This window comes from Onychomys torridus, chromosome 10 (genome assembly GCF_903995425.1).
Source record: "Onychomys torridus chromosome 10, mOncTor1.1, whole genome shotgun sequence".
Lineage (NCBI taxonomy): Eukaryota > Metazoa > Chordata > Mammalia > Rodentia > Cricetidae > Onychomys > Onychomys torridus.
The window spans coordinates 70,459,306-70,478,456 of record NC_050452.1 but is presented as its reverse complement, the minus strand read 5'-3'; the positions used below and the strand labels follow the sequence as shown (position 1 = coordinate 70,478,456).

Below are 19,151 nucleotides of genomic sequence, written 5' to 3'. Positions count from 1 at the left end.
CACAGGGAATGGCACTGAGGCACATGACACTTACCTATGAGTGCCAGATGTCTCCCACAGGAAGGGTCCACTGTCCACAAAGCAACGGGTTTTATGCCCTTAGACCTTACCTGCAAGGGCTCTGCAGAGATCTGTCCATGGTACACAGCCCCACACACTGGCTGGCACAGGTCCTGCATAACAGAACTATGCCACTGGAAACCCACAACACATGCAGGAAATGAAATCACCCTGAACTGTTGGCTTCCCATGGGGGATGTTCTGTGCACATATATTATGTTGTGGCACAAGCCTGGCACACCTGAATCCCAGTGAGCTGCAGCTGGGGATCCCTGACAGTAGGCCCCAGGTGGATGCTCACGTTGCCTCCAACAGCCACATTTAGGAGTCTACAGTGTCAGGAAGAATATAGCTGCCAAAAATCCCACAAGGCTGTCCAGACACTACTCCATCAGAAAGCTACTTTATTTAGTTACACCATCTCTCAAGAATGAACTGTACAGTGATATTTATCGAGGAACACACACATGCCAGGGGCTGGCTGCAGAGCGTAGATTTGCAGGTGTGGAAGGCAGGAATGGGCTCATCTTTTCACTGTCCATCCCCCCAGGAGATGCTGACCCTATAGGAAGCATTAAGAGATGTAAGGAGCTGTGAGCTTTGAAATGACTTCTTAATTCTATACTGCTGAAGAGAGTGAATGCAAATGTCAAATAAGAAAAATAAGCTGAAAAAAACAGAAGGGTTTACTGGCTTAAATATGTTTTTAAAATTTCATGTCAGGTTAGTTCTCTCGGAGTACTGATGACCAATGTAAAAACTTGTCATGGAGACTGGAACCAGCACTAATGGGCTTCTGAACTACTGCCAAGAAACTGAGGAGTGTGAGGTTTTGTGTTTGCCCACACCTCATGTATCTGCACAAACATCTCACGTATGTACTCTTCTGAGAGCAGCCTTGGTGCCAAAAAGCTGGCTGAGCACTTGCCTGTACACTGCCTCTGCAGCAGGCCCGAGATGCTGATGGGCTGTCGGGGTAGTCCAGTCCATGAACTACCAAGGCTGGGGGAAGGCCCTTGTGCTGCTCTGCTGGATAGCTGTGATGCTGGAGCTGGTGACAGTTCCTTGTAGGGCATCTGCAATGGTGGGACTCTAACAATAAATTAAACAAAAACGTTCACAAATGGTCTTCATACTTCTAGTAACATGGTCATCTACTCACTGACTACGGTGTGGCCTTAAAGATCATCTGTTGATAAAAACCTTGCTCTGAAGACTTTGGATGAGTAAGGCCTGTTCTAGGCTGAGAAGGTGGTGACAACCATTCAGAAGGCTGTCCATGTTCTGTCTGCTGTTCTAGGGACTTGCTGTACAGATGCTGACCAAAGTCAAGAGGCGTCTGCACTTTCCCTAGGGTCCATGACAATGAGTAGCTGAGCAGGAACAAAGGGAGCTAGGGTCTTTAAAACTTCATGATCTGCTCTGTCACCACAGCCAGCTTCAGCCCGTATCTACCTGTTCCTAGAAGCCACTCACTCCACCTTTCCCAATCCCTTCCAGAAACTCTAGGCAGTTCTAGCACCTTCTCACCATGTGGTGCCATCTTGCCTCTTCAGGCCAGCCTCTAGCTCATCCTCTCATCTTTTAGTCACCAAGGGCTCCAGGTTCCATCCTCAGAACTCTGAAGGGCTCACCTTACAGACTGTATGCTGTTATCATCAGCTGACTGAATTCTCCTTCTTTGCTAATTACTACTTTTTCTAGATTTTACAGGTTTTGGAAATCCTGGAACCTTGTAGTTCTTGGGGACACTGCTCATCCTGGGGCAGCTAACTTCTGTAACTCATGAACAGCTTGCCTGTGGGCACACTTCTCACAAGCAAACCTACTTGCCTATACCCCTATCTTCCTTTTTCAAATCCACACACACCAACCTTTCTCTTGCCTATATGTTCTGGATGAGCAGGGACTGCCAGTGAGCCTAGGATCTACAGAGTTATCCAGAATAAACAATTAACACTTCTTGCCTTCCACAGAAAGCACAGAACAAGTTTATGTTCACTTTTCCCTACCCTTTCTGCAACAATCTCTAGATAGTCATATCTGTTGCCTTCTTACCACAGATAATTCAAACAGAGCCAGGGTACTCAGCAACATACTTACCCTGTGTGTATAACCATGCAGTTTGGAGGAGTCAAAAATGGAGGCTGGGGTTGCAGTAATAACACAATATATACCACCAAACAGGGGAATCAAAAGCCAGTAGAGAATGAGGTAAGGTTGGTGCTTCAGGAGGAGCCAGCGTCAAGGAAGGGGGGATAAAGTCTCCAGGATGGGCAAAAACCTCTTGTCAGGTTCTTCAACCAACAGACAAATGCACATAACCTCAGGACCCAAGAGGCAGACATGGCTACATAGGCCATGTGCTTACTGCAACTCGGTTAGCTGGAGGTAGGCAGTAACATGCAGACTGGATTATAGCATTGTAGGATGTTCAAGGGAAGCAGCTGAAAGTTCAGGGCTTGCCTTCTGGAGACTAGCCTTTGAGTGCTCAGAATGTGTGTAAGAGACACTGGGAGCCGCCTACCTGTCCATGGAGAAAGGTGTGGCTGAGTGAAAGGTATGTCTTAGAGTTGGCATACTATAGCTACAGGCTGAGCCAGCCTGTCTCTGCTTCTGTGAAGTATCTTATGGGGCACAGTCAGCCTGCAAGCCTCTTCTCCTCCAGCCACACTCCTCATACAAAGGCAGAGCTGAGGAGCTGCATGAAAAGCAAGAATATTTCCCTCTTGGCTTTTACAGAAAACATCTGTAACCCCAGCTTACTCCTTTAAGCAGTTACTGTGTAGCCATTAAGTAGTTCTTTTTGAGGTCTCTAAGTCATACCTTGGATTAAAAAACTCTAGCTATAAAACGAAACATATAATACAACATTCTCCAAACATGGACACATAGGATCAAGAGGCAACCTGTCAGCTTCAACCCTGGCTGAAGGTTTTGTCTGGCTTATGTTTTACCCTAACAAGGACCTACCTGATAGCCTTTGTCATGCTTGCATGGCTGGGTGTCAAGCTGAGATGCTGGGATCCCCGGCAGGAGACACTGCCTGTGGAGGGAATGAAACACACTGTGTGATATTTGTGTGCCACAGTGCCAGATCATACCTGCTGCTGCTTCTCTGCAGGTATGGTCATGTCTCCATTATGAGACCAGTATCAGGTGGCATGATACCCAGAGGTCATCTCTGACTCTAGGAAGTTCTCTGAGTGTGACTACTGACCCACCATGCACTCCAAATCTTTCCTATCACCACACAAGAAACATGTGTCCTGTCTTCTATTTTCACCTATGCCCCTTTTAAACTTGGAGATAATGTGAACAATTCAAATAAATTGGCAGCTTGATGTCAGTGGCTGGGACCAGAATCAACCAAGCCAGTTGAATTTCAGCCTCAAAAAGTTGCTCCTGGGGCTGGAGAGATGGCTCAGAGGTTAAGAGCACTGACTGCTCTTCCAGAGGTCCTGAGTTCAATTTCCAGCAACCACATGGTGGCTCACAACCATCTATAATAAGATCTGGTGCCCTCTTCTGGCCTGTGGATGTATGTGCAGGCAGAACACTGTATACATAATAAATAAATAAATCTTAAAAAAAAAAAAAAAAAGTTGCTCCTGAGCCATGGAGACTTCTCTGATGGCCAGTAGTTAGTCAGCAAGGGCCAGACATACATGCCTAGTACACAAGTGCTCAGTGAATACCAGTAGCCACATATGAAGGCCTGGAAAGCATCTCCAGGAGAATGCCTCATTTATATTTAAAAAGAATGTTCATTCTGCTATTGTCAGGTGATGTCTGTATATGCTTTTTTTTTTTACATAAGTTAATTTGGCTAAATTCCTTTGAGTCTTCTAACTTCTTAGCAATTACATATTCAGTGGTTTATCAATTATAGGGATTTGGATATTGAAATACCGAAACTATAGTCTTTGGATTTCTTTTTAACTCATCATATATTTGGGTTTGTTGTCTATACACAGGAATTGTTTTAGCTTCTTGTATAGTAAACATTTGGCATCATAAAATGTCTCTATGTTACTAGTAATATTGTTATCTTAAATTTTACTTTGTCTATTATGAATAAAAGTCACTCTAGTTCCTTTCTGGTTGCTGTTTGCATGATATCTGCTCTGTAGGTTTTCCTTTGCCTACTTGTGCCTTTGAATTGAGTATACTTCTTATAGACAGAATGTAGGTAGAATTTTTATGCCAGTCTGACAATCTCTGCTTTTTTGTTGGAGCATTTAGTCCATTCCACTTAAGGTAACTTTTGATGTAGTTGGATCGGGGTCGACCCTCACACATTGATACTGGGAGACTTCAACACCCCACTTTCACTAATGGACAAAGCATTCATACAGAAACTAAACAGAGACATACTGAAACTAACAAATGTTATGACTCAAATGAACTTAATAGATATCTACAGAATATTCCACCCTAAAGCAAAAGAATATACTTTCTTCTCAGCACCTCATGGAACTTTCTTTAAAATTGACCACATACTAGTAGGTCACAAAGCAAATCTCAACAGATACAAATAAATTGGAATAACCTCCTGTATTTTATCAGACCACCATGGCTTAAAGTTAGATTTCAACAACAACAAAAATTACTCAACTGAATCACCAATGGGTCAAGGAAGAAATAAAGAAAGAAATCAAAGTCTTCCTAGAATTCAATGAAACTGTACAACATACCCAAATTTATGGGACACTATGAAAGCAGTGCTAAGAGGAAACTTCATAACACTAAATGCCCACATAAAAAAGTTGAAGAAATCTCACACTAGTGACTTAACAGCACACCTGAAACCTCTAGAACAAATGGAAGCAAGCCTACCCAAGAGGAGTAGATGGCAGGAGATAATCAAGCTGAGGGCTGAAATCAATAAAATAGAAACAAAGAGAACAATACAAAGAATCAATGAGACAAAGAGTTGGTTCTTTGAGAACACCAACAAGACAGACAAACCCTTATCCAAACTAACTAAAAGGCAGAGAGAGAATATCCAAATCAACAAAATCAGAAAGGAAAAGTGGGGCACACATCAGACACTAAGGAAATCCAAAGAATCTTCAGGTCATACTTTAAAAATCTCTTCTCCACAAAACTGGAAAATCTAAAAGAAATGGATAATTTTCTTGATAGATACCACTTACCAAAGTTAAATCAAGAACAGATAAACAATTTAAATAGAACTATTACCCCTAGGGAAACAGAAGGAGTCATTAAAAGTCTCCCAACCAAAAAAGCCCAGGCCAGATGGTTTTAGCACAGAATTCTACCAGATTTTCAAAGAGCTAATGCTAAAACTCCTCAGATTATTTCACAGAAGGAACAATGTTAAATTTATTTTATGAGGCCACAGTTATCTTGATACCCAAACCACACAAAGATTCTACAAAGAAAAAGAATTACAGACCAATTTCTCTCATGAACATAGATGTAAAAATCTATGTGATCACTTCATTAGATGCTGAAAAAGCCTTTGACAATATCCAACACCTCTTTTTATTTATTTATTTTTTTTAGCTGAGGATTGAACCCAGGGCCTCAAGCGCTCTACCACTGAGCTAAATCCCCAACCCCCAACCCTATCCAACACCTCTTTATGATAAATGTCTAAGAGAGATTAGGCATAAAAGGAACAAACTAAACATAATAAAGGCAATTTATAGCAAGCTGATAGCAAACATCAAATTAAATTGAGAGAAACTCAAAGCAATTTCACTAAAATCAGGTACAAGACAAGGCTGTCCACTCTCTCCATCTCTACTCAATATAGTATTTGAAGTTGTAGCTGGAGCAATAAGACAACTGAAGGAGATTAGGAGGATACAAACTGGAGTGGAAGAAGTCAAAGCATTATTATTTGCAGATGATATGACAGACCCCGAAAATTCTACCAGGGAATTCCTACAACTGATAAACACCTTTAGTGAAGTGGCTGGACACAAGATTAACTAAAAAAAATATCAGTAGACTTCCTATCCACAAATGGCAAATGGGTTGAGAAAGAAATCAGGGAAACAACACCCTTCATAACATCCACAAATAATATAAAATATCTTGAGGTAACTCTAACTAAGCAAGTTTTGTATGACAAAAACTTTAAGTCTTTGAAGAAAGAAATTGAAGAAGATATCAGAAGATGGTAAGATTTCCCATGCTCATGGATCACTATGATTAACATAGTTAAAAATGACCATCCTACCAAAAACAATCTACAGTTTTCAATGCAATCCCCATCAAAATCCCAACACAATTCTTTACAGACCTTGAAAGGACAATATTCAACTTCATACGGAAAAACAAAAATCCCAGGATAGCTAAAACAATCCTGTACAATAAAAGAACTCACAGAGGTATCACCAGCCCTGATTTCAAGCTGTACTACAGAGCTATAGTTATAAAAACTTCATAGTATAGGCATAAAAACAGACAGGTTGGTCAATGGAATCCAACCAAAGACCCAGACTTAAATTCACACACCTATGGACACCTGATTTTTGATAAAAAAAAGCCAGAAAGAAATATACAATAGAAAAAAGAAAACATCTTCAACAAATGGTGCTGGTCTAACTGGGTATCATCCAGCAACTGATGGGAGCAGATGCAGTGACCCACAGCCAAACAAAGGATTGTAGGAGCCAGAGGGGTTGAGGACACCATGAGAACACGGCCCACAGAATCAACTAAGCAGGGGACACAGAGACTGAAGCAACAATCCTGGAACCTGTGTGGGTCTGAGCTAGGTCCTCTGCATATATGCTATGGTTGTGTAGCTGGGTGTTCTTGTGTTCTTAGAACCCTTGCTTCCTACTGGGTTGCCTCATCCAACATTAAAGGTTTGTGTTTAGACTTATTGTTACTTGTTATGCAATGTTCAGCTGATATCCCTGGGAGGCCTGATCTGTCTTTTTTTTTTTTTTTTTTTTCTGAAGGGAATCAGAGGAGTAGATCAGGGAGAAAGGGGAGTTGGTGTGGAGGGGGGAACTGGAAGGAGTGGAGGGAGGGGAAACTGTGGTTGGGATGTAATGTATGAGAGAAGAATTAAAAAAAAAAAAGATTTCTTCCTGGTATGGCTGCCTTGAATTAAGGACTGTCAGCAGTCAAGCAGGCAGTTGGACTACCCTTATGTGAGCACTGACGTCCTAAATCCCCATGGATGCCTTGTGGTAGCTACATGACAACTAGAGTGCTTGCTGCTGAAGCATAGATCTAGCTCTTGAAGGCATGCATGCCAGGCCACAATGATTTCAAACAGCTACTAGACTCTGCTATCACAAATTTCAGTGAAGTTTTCACCCAGGCCAGAGGGAAGCATGTCCCCAGTTGATCTAACAGAGGGATTGTTAGATAACTGTATAAATGGACAATGCCATAACTGGTGAATGCAGCAGGCCATTTACATGATAGTGGCTGTTATTGTCGCAAACCTCTTTGTGGTTGTATAAGCAGGCTGTTCAACTCACTTTTGAAGCTAGCTTGGTGATATGTTCTTACGCTGTATCTGGGTATTGAAACATTAGGCCCAATAAAAGTCCTCTCTCAAGTATTTTTCTTGCCTACTTTAGATTTTCATAATTCATATAGCAGGATGAGCTGGTTAACATTAGGAAGGAAGTGGCAGCAGTGGTAGGAACAACAATTGTGGAAGCAACTTCAGTGGGAACCACAGCAGCAGCTGAGTCATAGCAACAGTGACAGCTACAGTGGTGATCTTGGCGAGAGCCACAGCAGTAACTCTGATTCAAACAGTAGGCAACAGCAGAAGTGCCAGCAACTGGTGTCTACGGGCTTTCCAGGAAGCCCTGCCCTGCTCAAAACTAAAGGAGCTGGTGGCTGTAGGCATCGTGATGGCCCTTCTACCTGGTGTACCATTGATGCATAGTTGTCTGATCTGGAACCACAGATTTCTCAGATGGGAAATGTTACTACTGACTACACCCTGTGGTTCATGTCCGACAAGTAATCCACTTTTGCTACATGATTGTCACTCTGCTCTGAGAACTTAGCCTTGCGACACCTAGTGTCTAGTGGTGGCAGTGACAGTGGCAACAGCAATGAGAGGCAACTGAAGTGTTGTGGAGATTGGCCAAGCCCTAAAGCCAAGGGTCTCAGACATCCTAGGCCTGAAATCTGGGGAGTCATGATGTCTTAGACTAAGGCTAGTCGCTGTCAAAAGCTGTGGAATCCTAGCTTTCTAGGCCTACAATAATCACTATAATACTTGTTACCGAACACTGAGGGTACTAGTGAGGCCTGCACATAAACCATGATAGTATAGAATGCCACCTGCTCCTGCCTGCAGCCTGGCTGAAGAAATCAAGGGTTATAAAAGCTGACAAAGCTCAGCACTGGCAGAGCTTTTCCTCACTTACTCACCATTCCTAACCAGGTAGAGCAAAGGACACCAAACAGTGGCTGGTAACATTTTATGAGCCATTTCAACTGGGGACACACACACACACACACACACACACACACACACACACACACTTCCTCACTTACTCACCATTCCTAACCAGGTAGAGCAAAGGACACCAAACAGTGGCTGGTAACATTTTATGAGCCATTTCAACTGGGGACACACACACACACACACACACACACACACACACACACACACACACACACCTACCTAGAGCCAAGGGGTTAATGTTAGGTATTTTCCTCTATCACTTTGAGATCACACACACACACACACACACACACACACACACACACACACACACACACCTACCTAGAGCCAAGGGGTTAATGTTAGGTATTTTCCTCTATCACTTTGAGATATGAATCTTGACAAATGCCAAATCTGAAACTGGCCAATTTAGCTGGCCTGGCTGGCTAGTGAACTCCAGGGATCCATCTCGTTCTGCTCTCTCAGCACTGTATGTGCATTGTTGCACCTGGTTTTTACATGGATCCTTATGCTTTCACAGCAAGTGCTTTATTCACTGAGCTTTTTCTCTGCCTGTGACCAGGACAGAGCAGGGGAATGGCTATGGGCTCCACACTTCCTAGAACTGCGAGGAAAGACTATAGCTTTGGGAATTTGATCTGTTGGGTAACAAGAGCTCCCACAGCCAGAGCAGGAGGGCTGTGGGTATTAGGAAGCCCACATGAGAAGAATCAGGGTCTGGAAGGATCATTGGACAAGAGCCACCAGGGCAATGAACCAGCAACCCAAGGCAATTACCAATAAAGAGGCAAAACAACTTTTGATTAAACTACAAGGAGACAGTAAAACAAGATCAGTTTTTTCCCATGGTGCATGATCCCAAGAGCTTCTCCTAAAATGGTTCACAATATCTCTATTGTGGTGAATCCAAAATTTCCCAGCCAGCTAGTGGAGGGCAACCCTTAAGTAGGTAAGAATGGACAACTTTGGTGAAATATGGCTTTCAGGGAAAATATCCTAGTTTGTGCATGGATCTGAAGTAAGATCATAGGAGATTTTACTTACCCATGCGTCCATCCTGAGGTGGACTAATCAGAGAGATTCTTGAAGGGCCTGCTGCCATTTCAGGCTACATATGCAAAAGAAAACAGCCAGTGAAATTTCCAAACTGCCACTTTTGAGAGTCCAATTTTGTTCATCAGGACCCATGTCCTGAAGCTCAAGCTCTGCAGTCCTGTCACCTCTGACAAAACCACCTGCTCACTGGATGGTAGCCTCATAGGCTGAGACAGAGCAGGACTCTGTTCTCTCTGGCTCTGAAATAGTAAATGATGCAGGACCCCCATTAGATTCCTTCAGGAATATCAGGAGAGTAAAGGACAAGTAAGATCTCAAGTGATCTGGTTGGCGCTGCCTCACTGAACCCTGCTTAGGCCCCCTTTTCCCAGAGACACTAGGAGCGCAGGTAACGTTACTATCCTTGCTTGACTCTGAGAAGACGTCTGCCTTGCAAAGTTTAAAATGTTTACTAACTGCCCCCTTTCCAGATGTCTGCCTATGTGTGGTCTGACACTTCACTTTGGAGTTTCACTCACTGAATTCTGTTTTTTCCAGCTGCAATGTATCAACTGTGCTTGTTATCTTCAGTATCTCTAGCTCACCCTAACTGCTTGGGTGCTAAGGAAACCTGAAGCTGAATGACCTGACCACCCCCCCAATAAGGGTCCCTCTCCACCATTAAAATGGTGGTCTGGAGAACCATAAGTACACAAGTTCTCAGGTAGAAAGGTGGAAGCAGGTGTCTAGCCTCCAAGGAGCTGAGATATGTAGCAGGGAATCTGTGAATGTCTGGGAAGTCTAAGGTAGGGAGCAAGGGAGGTGGAGGTTCCCAGGGTACAGTGGGCATACACTGGAGGAAGTGAGCATGTACAAGAGGTCAGCTGAGCAGGGAGGGGCAGTCTGTCTTTGTGCCAACTGCCAAGGCCCTGAAGTATCTCCTCCTCAAGGCACGAGTAACTTCTCATTCCCTGCTGAAGTCTTACCTAGCTACTCTGAAATCTAGATTCCTTTATGAGCAGGTTCAAGAGATTCTCTTAGAAATGGACATGACTTCTGATGAACAAGTCTACACACTGGTGTCTACCTTGGAGGGTTATTAGGAGAATGGTCCTCATTTACAAAGCACTTACAACAGTGCTAGCAGGTAGGCAGCTCTATTAAAGGCCCTTGAAGCAACACACAGTAAGAAATAGTGTCATTAGAGTGTATACAGTCTCTCTCTGCTGCATCCTACAGGTTACAGCCCACCTGGTGATACCCTAGCTTTGTGAAACAATTCCAAGGGTCTCATGTTTGAACAATACAGCATGTACAGAATCCAGTTCCGCCTGAACTGGGAAGGTGACCCTCTTGGTACATTACTAGGTTTGGTTTCATTTCCTCCGTTTTTGTTTCTCTCCAATTAACAGTTATGGTTTTGTTTTTTTGGGTCTCACATTTCTGGCCCATTTATTTATATGGGCTGATAGGGTTCAGTTTATAATAAGTACTTCATTCTTTTTAGATTATGGCCAAGGGCAGGTGAAACACAGGGCTATGAGCCCTGCCACTTTTACTAACAATGCATGGGACCCTGCTGCCCTTACCATAGGCCTAGTCATAAGGACAGAAAGGAATGTTCTTGTTTCTGATCATAACCCACCCATTAACTCTGGTGTCAACATAGTAAAGAGCTCTGCTAGAGACCACCAGGTGCCTTGAGCAAATATGGCAGCCTAGGAGGCATACTTACCTTTCTTGCTGGAGGAGTCAGGTCAATTTCCATTGATTCTATTCTGTTAAACAATGAAAAATGCTAATGAGACTAAAGATTTACTATAATTTAAAAACATCAATTTAAATAGCCTTGCATGTAATAGGTAAAGAGTGAATTTCCCAGCCCTTTCACGGGGTTGTCAGGGTGTGGTCAGATATAAGTCTGCTACTTCCTGTGTATCATACTAGCTGTTCATTGACTGTAAATTAGGCATAAGTTCTCCACATCTATTTTTTAGTTCTTCAACTGTTGCCCAGTATCACTGACTAGACTAGCAGGAACATTCATTTACTGCTATTAACACATGTGGCTAGCCCACACGTTACCACATTCATTAGTCAAAAAGTAGACAGGGAAACATCAGCTGGCTTTATTTTCAATTTGGCCCTTCCCTGGCCTGGATACATGATGGTAGTGACCTCAGAGGAAAGAGATACCCTTTCTTAACTACTCCAACAGCAATCCCAGGATGGCTCATTAGCTCAGCCTATATACAGAGTTGCTCCAACATCTATTTTACATTTAATTTTCCTGGACAGGGGTGTCACCTCAAGAGTTTTCCAGATTCCTACCTTCCTCTTTGTCTGCAGTGTCTTCAATCCAGATATATGTTCTTCATAATATTCTCTAGGTGACTAAAGCTAGAGACAGACTGCTTGACTGGCCTGATATCTTTACTATCCACAAGAAGGCACAGATGTTCTACAGTGACTACTTCTCAATCATAGGATAGTCTCCTGGAACTCACACCTGCTTGCTGCAGACCCATCAACTAAACCCACAGAAAAATCCTGTTTAGAGAACATCCTGGGCCCATTAAAGGAACATGCCCAGCCGGGTGACGGTGGCACACGCCTTTAATCCCAGCACTCAGGAGGCAGAGCCAGGTTGTCCAGTGAGGATCTAAGTTTTGACTCTGGGACCCAAGCTTCACACTAATGAAAGCTAAGTACTTAGAGTAGTTGGGACATCCAGTGAACTGTCTATGCTATTGATTAATGGGTGGGATTTGGAGACTTGGAGGGAGAACCAGATAGGAAGAAAATGTAGACGTGCCCATAGATATGACTATGGGTTACCCAGTTTTCACAAATTCTTACACCATCCCACCAGGCCCCACACACCTGTCAGGAAGTGAAGAGCTGGGTGGCAGCAAGAGATATCCATTTGGCTTTGCTGAAGGAACAATGATTAAAAAAAAATTAGTCTTTATATTAGTGCCTACTTTTTATGGCTCAGCAGCAGGTATCTTCGTATTTTCCTTTATGATATTACTTCACTTACTTGAAACGGAAGTTTTAATTGTGTTGAAAGCTGCTTGTTGTGATGACCTCATACTAAAATAGATGGAGTAAAGGTATTGGATTAATTAATGAAATTGATTTTTCCCTCATTCATCACAAAGTATAAAAAGGCTTGGAAATAGTTAACTGCATGAATTTCTACACATTCTCTTGGCCTATTGCTTTATTCCTTCACAACTAGAAAGCAAAGAAAGCCACACTGGCCACCATGTGCACATAACTGATATTTGTAGTTACAACTATTATAATGATGGGTCATTGGCAAGTTATGTTTTAAATGTATGAAATTCAAATGCAACAATAAGAGATACTAATGGCTAATCAGATTTAATGGCTAACAGGAGAAATGGAGACAAGTAGATGAAGGTTCTGTTTTTTTCCCTAGCAAAGCAAGCCTGGATTTCTGTGACAAAAGGCAGAAGAGACAACCTTGCCTGAGGTCTGATACCTAATAATCCTACTCAATGTCTGCTGCATGCTAAGCAATCTGTTCACAGTAGGATGTACCCTGGGCCCCTCTGTCTGCCTGGCCTAGCTTAGTAGATATGGAAGGTTTATGTGAATGCAGGGGAAAGCATGTCTGTTTCCACAGACTTACAAAACATGTATGAAAAATGCAGGTGAGATACTGCAGCCTAGTCTGAATGTTAAAACAGTCTGTGCTTGCAATCAGCCCAGTCAGACCAAATAAGCTAAGATAGACATTCATCAACAATTGTGACTTGGACCTCTGTTATAAGGTCACTTCCTGGAGCTGTCCACAGTATTCATTTCTCTCCTCAGTACCATTTCTCATAACAGCACATTTCCCTGTCTGATATATAAGTTAATTTATTGCCCTCCTTCAAACAGAAGCATCTGAGCACAAGCAGTTGACATGCTTGGCTCACATGAACATCTGAAGTCAAGAATGGTGCCTCTCAGGTGCCCATGGAGGCCTGAAGAAGGCACTGAATTTCCCAGGACTAGAGTTATAGGCAGCTGTAAGCCACCTCATGTGGGTGCTGGGGACCGAACCATGAGCCACTACAACAGCAGCAAATGTCCTTAACTGCTGAGCCGTTTCTCCAGCTCCTCGTTTTTTTTGAGAAAAAGGATAGAGAAAAGAGGTCCTTTTCTTCAAGATGGAGGCAAAGAAGAGGTTAGTCAGGAGCTATAACAGGTACTCACACCTGCCTCTCAGTCAAGTTCCCAGGCCCAATACGGCCATGACACCTTTAAGTGCTTGGTTAGTCAGGCCAGTAGGTGTCCATGCGACTCAGGTTAAAAAGCCAAACTGACCATTTCACACATAAAAGCTTCACAGGAAATTGTACCACTATCTCAGAAAAAGACAGCCACCATTGAACAAAATATAAATCATGTCTTATATCACTGTGTTGTCCAAACTATGGTGTGTCATGGAGTCCATATTTCATGGACATATATCTGCAAATAAAGAGCTTCACAGTTGCAGCATGGTTTGTCCAAAACAGATGAGAAATAAGAATTTTAATGTTTGTTATTTTCCAGATAGTGAAATGTAACATACTTCTGATTATTTATAGCACTTTGAGATGTGCCTCATTATAATGCATGACTATGTGGCTCATATTAATTTGCTAACTTGGTAGGATTTAGAATTGCTTAAACCTTTGTCATATTAGTGTACAAGTTTCTAGACTGAGTTAATTGAGTTGACACAACTCATTCTAAATGTGGGTGAAGTACCATGTAGTAGGACAGACCCATAGGGTCAAGGAAATTGGTCAAACTAGTTGCCAATGCATGCATATAATGTACTTCTTTATGAGCCAACCTGGAGTCTGCCTGAGGGCCTAGCAACAGGCACTGTCAGAGTTCCTGGTCATGCCCAGCCAATGAGGGATGACCATGCAATGCCACCAGATTGGGACACAGCTTGGGTGCTGGGAGGAAGGTATATAAGGCCTTCCCCATTATTGAATAAACGAGTCTGCTGTTTGCCTTCAGCTGACTCCCAGTGTCTGTTGCTCCTTCTTACCCCCTCCCCCGAGGGAGCTGCTGGGATCCAGAAACATTACCATCCAATGGGCTAAGAGGGTCTAGGAATAAAAAGGAGAAAATAAGCTGGCCACCAGGTTTTGTCTGATTCTTGACTGTAGAAGCCATATGACCAAGTGCCTCATTGCTACTACCTCCATGCCTTCCTATCACAAGGGGCTGCCACTTCAAAATGTGGATAAAAATAAACTTATTTCCTTAATAAGTATATGCTTTTGTCATGGTCATGAGAAAAATAATTAATATAGAAAATTGGTACTGAGAAGTGGGACTGTTACTGTGACAATGCTGATCACATGGTTCTTAGGCCCTGGAAACCAGTTTTCAGGGAGAATGTGGAATAGTTCAGAACTTCACGTTAGAAAATTCTTAGATATAAATACCATAAGCAGAGCGTAATGGGCCAGTCTGGTGGGGGTTTGGAAGAATAAAGTGTAGCATGAATCTTAAAAATTTTTATCAATAAAATAAAACCTGAGGCTAGTTATTGGGGTGAATGCTGGAAGATCAGAGAGAACAAACCACAGCTACCTCACCTGGCCAACTTCTCAGCTGATCCTATTTCCTCAGACTGGAAGCCTCTGTGTCCTTATCTGAATGGGTTTCAGCTGAACTGCTGCTCCAGAGCCTAAATGCTTAACCAGCCAAATGCTTAACCAGCCAAATGCTTCTAGTTTCTGGTCTTCACGCCTTATATATCATTCTGTTTTTGCCATCACTCCCTGGGATTAAAGGCTCACTTCTTGAGATTAAAGGTGTGTGTCACCATGCCTGGCTGTTTCCAATGTGGCCTTGAACTCACAGAGATCCAGAGGGATTTCTGTCTCTGGAATGCTAGGATTAAAGGCGTGAGTGCCGCCATTTTCTAGCCTCTGTATCTGGTGGCTGTCTGTTCTCTGACCCCAGATAAATATTAGGGTGCACAATGTTTTGGGGAACACAATACCACCACAATAAACTGCTGACAGAAATGTAGACAGTGGAGGCTTAGCTCATGAGGTTTCAGAGGGGAAGGATTCTATCAGGTATTGGGCTAGAGGCCATTTGTGTTATGTTCTGGCAAATAAGTGGCTGCATTCTACTCATGTTCTGAGAACTTAAGTGAGGCTGAATTAAAAAGAAATAGACTAATTTGACTGTGGAGCAAATTCTAAGATAGGATAGTACCCAGGCTGTGCCATGGTTACTGCTCACTACTCTTACCTCTTATCCAGGTCTGCAGGAAGAAAGCAACAGTAGAGTGAATAAGTAAGTAAATTGCCCCTTAGCAGGGAAAGGACATAGTTTAAAGTTTTAGATAGACAAAGTGGGTGATGAGAAAACAGCTGTATTTGTTAAACTCTGCACTGGGAAAATAGAACAAGAGCTCTAGACAAGACTCTAGCCATTAAAGGCTGCATATTGCGAAAGCCAAATTCGTTTGAAAGGAAAGAGTCTAAACTGAGAATGACTGACAACCACAGCCTAGGGAAAGGTTTCCTTGGGATCAGCGTGGAAGGTACACACAGGCTGATGTGACTATGGTCCTAGGGGCTAGGCTCAAGCTGGCAGCCTAATTTGGTAGCCTTGTCCATGTGGTGTTGGTTCTAAGGAATGGAAGATGAAAGAATAAGGAAATCATGGAGGCTTGAATTAAGATTACAGAAGGCCACTGAGACCAAGCAATGTGTGGTATAGTTGGATTCTATGCAAGGGGGTCCTGAGGAACTACTGTATGAAGATGGGAAGCTGAAGCCCAGTGGAGACCCCAGAGTGCTGGAGATGCCAGGATCATGTTACATTAGCAAGGAAAGCTGTAGGCATGGAGTAGGGCCATCCCAAAAGAAGAGCTTTATGCATTGGAGTGATGGGTACCCAAGTCCTTTGGAGCTGAAATGATTCTAGCAAGACCCTTGGGTGCTAGACATGGACCAATACAATTTGATGTTTTCCTTTCTTGGTATTAGTCTTGTCTAACTTTGCTTTTCCCCTATTATTTCCTTCCGGAATACAAATGTTTAATTTGTGTCACTGTACATTAGAAGTGCATAACTTTATTTTATAGGATCTCACAGTTAAGATACAGACTGTGTCTCATAAGGGACTCTACATTTATACTTTTGAGCAGTTTTGGAACTATTAAAGATTATGTGGACTTTTAAAGTTGGACAGCATTTTTCATTATGAGATGGTCATGGTGGAAAGTTATGGCTTTAAAACACTGTGCAGGTATGAAGTTGACAAAGGGTAGACTGGTGATGACTAATATCAACTTTACAGAATCTAAAATTTCATAGGAAACAAACTTTTGGGCATATCTGTGAGAGAATTTATAGGTTGAATTAAATGAGGTAGGAAGACCCACCCTAAATTTGGGTAGCACCATTCCACGAGCTGAGGTCTTGGACTTAATAAAAAGGAGAAAGTGAGCTGAGCACCAGAAGTCATCTTTCTCTGCTTTCTGAATGTAGATATGATATGGCCAGCTGCCTCAAGCTACTGCTACCATGCCTCTTCCACCATGATGTACTACTGTACCCTCAAACTGTGAGACAAAATAAATCCCTCCTTCCTCAAGTTACTTTTGTTGCAGAAATGAGAAAAATTAACTAATACAATGACTTACTCAATATAAGTGCCTTGAAGAACACGTGCCATGCCAAGCTCTCCCTCAGCTGGCCACCATGTCATGCACAAGAGACTGCAGGTAACCACCCTTTGCATTATGGTCACTGTAATTCCTGGCCCCTTAACAATGCCTTGGGAATCATTTGTAAGCCTATATGGGGACCCTTCGTCTCCTCCATCTGTTTTTGTCCATTTCAGTTATATGGAGCTAGATGACTGTCCCCATAAGTCATGCTTACCTTTGTAGTCGCTTGATTTGTAGCACTGACTTTCGGAGGGACTCCTCCAACTGAGAAATCTGAATATAAATATGACCTCATTATTAGACAGACTATTCCAAGAAGCAGTTCAGGTAACACACTTGGTTTGTCTACAAATGCGACATTTCAGCAAGCCTGGCTCATCAGGACCTTTGTACAGAGCTAGGTCAGGTCAGAGCTCTAGAGACACCCAGCTCAGTCTCTACAAGGCAGTGGATCTGAACTAGCCAGTAGGGGCCCAGAGCATGAAGCCCTGCTAGGTACTCTTTAGAGAATCTAATGTCAAGTCTGAGACATGTCCTCCTCTACACAGGTGATCTTGCATTTCAGAATGCAGCCTACAATATGTTAGGGTTTAGATCTTGCTTTCTCACAAGGCACTAGGAAATGTCAAGGGGTAAATTTAAAGTCTACTAATTTATAGTGGTGTATGTAAAACCTCTTGTTTGCTGAGAGGTTTACAAAGGTTAATACACATCAAATGAGTAACCAAGACGAGCCTGGAAGAAGCCTCTAGGCTGGATTCCGGACAGCTGCTAGGGAATGATGTAGGAGTGCTGTAGATAGAGCAGTGGATAACAGAGTGAGGACAATGAACTGTGCACAGAACCTGAAGCCTTGCCTGCCTGTCCCATTTGTGTACCAAGGCAGTGGACTAGGAAATGCCTTCTAGACTTAACAGGTTCTTAGGACTCTATGGCTTCATACCTAGGATCCTCACTTCATTTATTATATAACCTTTGGAGTTTTTTTTTTTTTTAAAAGGACTTTTATGTAAAAAACAAGAGGGATGAGAAGAGAAGCCTCTGTGCTGCTCTCATGCTTCTGAGGTCCTAGTATTGGCCAGTCTAGCTGAGGGAGCCCAGGTGGATAGAATAGGTAGCTCTGTGTAGGCTGCCCAGAGCAGAGGGGCTCCTAGGTAGGTCAGGCAAACAGACTAATGGTCATAAGAAGTAACTACCTCCTTAACTGGAAATGCAAAGGAAAACAAATCTCATACGTGCTAGTGAACCCTATTCAGAGCCTGGACTCAAAGTTGGGTATAGTGGCACATGCCTTTAATCTCTGCATTCAGGAGGCAGAGGCAGGTGGATCCCCATGAGTTTGAGGCCAGGCTGGTCTATATAGTGAGACCTTGAGAGAAGGAGAGAGAAAGTGAGTGAGCGAGCGAGTGAGAGAGAGAGAGAACTTGAACTATCACGATATGACATTGAAATTACAAGGTCAAACAATTCAAGAAGCAAGAGCTTGATCTCATTTACCTTTTCTCGATAGAAGGCCACCAGTCTCCTCCTGTGTTTTTCTTGAAATTCTGAAATCTGGTAAGACAACACATTTTAGCTGTTGAGGGCACAAACTCATGGCATATCTCTTGTGGGAGTAGAAGGTTGGTAGGAACTTTAAGTGTGGGTTGCAGCATGTTATTTTACATGTACTCGTCCCATATACTTGCATTTCCTTCCACAGGGACAGTCACAGATTCCTTGGATTTGCTTGTAGTTAATGTCTGACCAGAGTGGACAGATAGCTTAGATATTTCAGGAGGGACAGAGTGCCAGAAGGCTATAAAATGCAAAGGCAGGAAAGCTTATCCAATATGAACTCTAAACAATAAGGCTCTTTGTCTCTCCAGCAGCCTTCCTGTTTAAGATGCTCTAGTGGTATGCTTACTCTTGTGG

The 19,151-nt window shown here is 42.8% G+C and overlaps 1 protein-coding gene across 1 annotated transcript in view; it reads right to left on the bottom strand.

Annotated features, from left to right (window-relative positions):
* Window positions 1-294: 294 nt before the first annotated feature.
* Window positions 295-19,151, bottom strand: part of Rnf212 (ring finger protein 212) — a 35,612-nt gene continuing 16,755 nt past the window's right edge. Inside the window, exons 4-12 of the mRNA XM_036201021.1 lie at window positions 18,735-18,791; window positions 17,452-17,510; window positions 12,564-12,616; window positions 12,404-12,455; window positions 11,256-11,298; window positions 9,530-9,593; window positions 3,034-3,106; window positions 989-1,152; window positions 295-622 (exon numbers count right to left, since the gene is read on the bottom strand). Coding sequence (XP_036056914.1) covers window positions 510-622; window positions 989-1,152; window positions 3,034-3,106; window positions 9,530-9,593; window positions 11,256-11,298; window positions 12,404-12,455; window positions 12,564-12,616; window positions 17,452-17,510; window positions 18,735-18,791 — 678 coding nt within the window. The 3' untranslated portion in view covers window positions 295-509. The remainder of the gene's footprint in view (window positions 623-988; window positions 1,153-3,033; window positions 3,107-9,529; window positions 9,594-11,255; window positions 11,299-12,403; window positions 12,456-12,563; window positions 12,617-17,451; window positions 17,511-18,734; window positions 18,792-19,151) is intronic.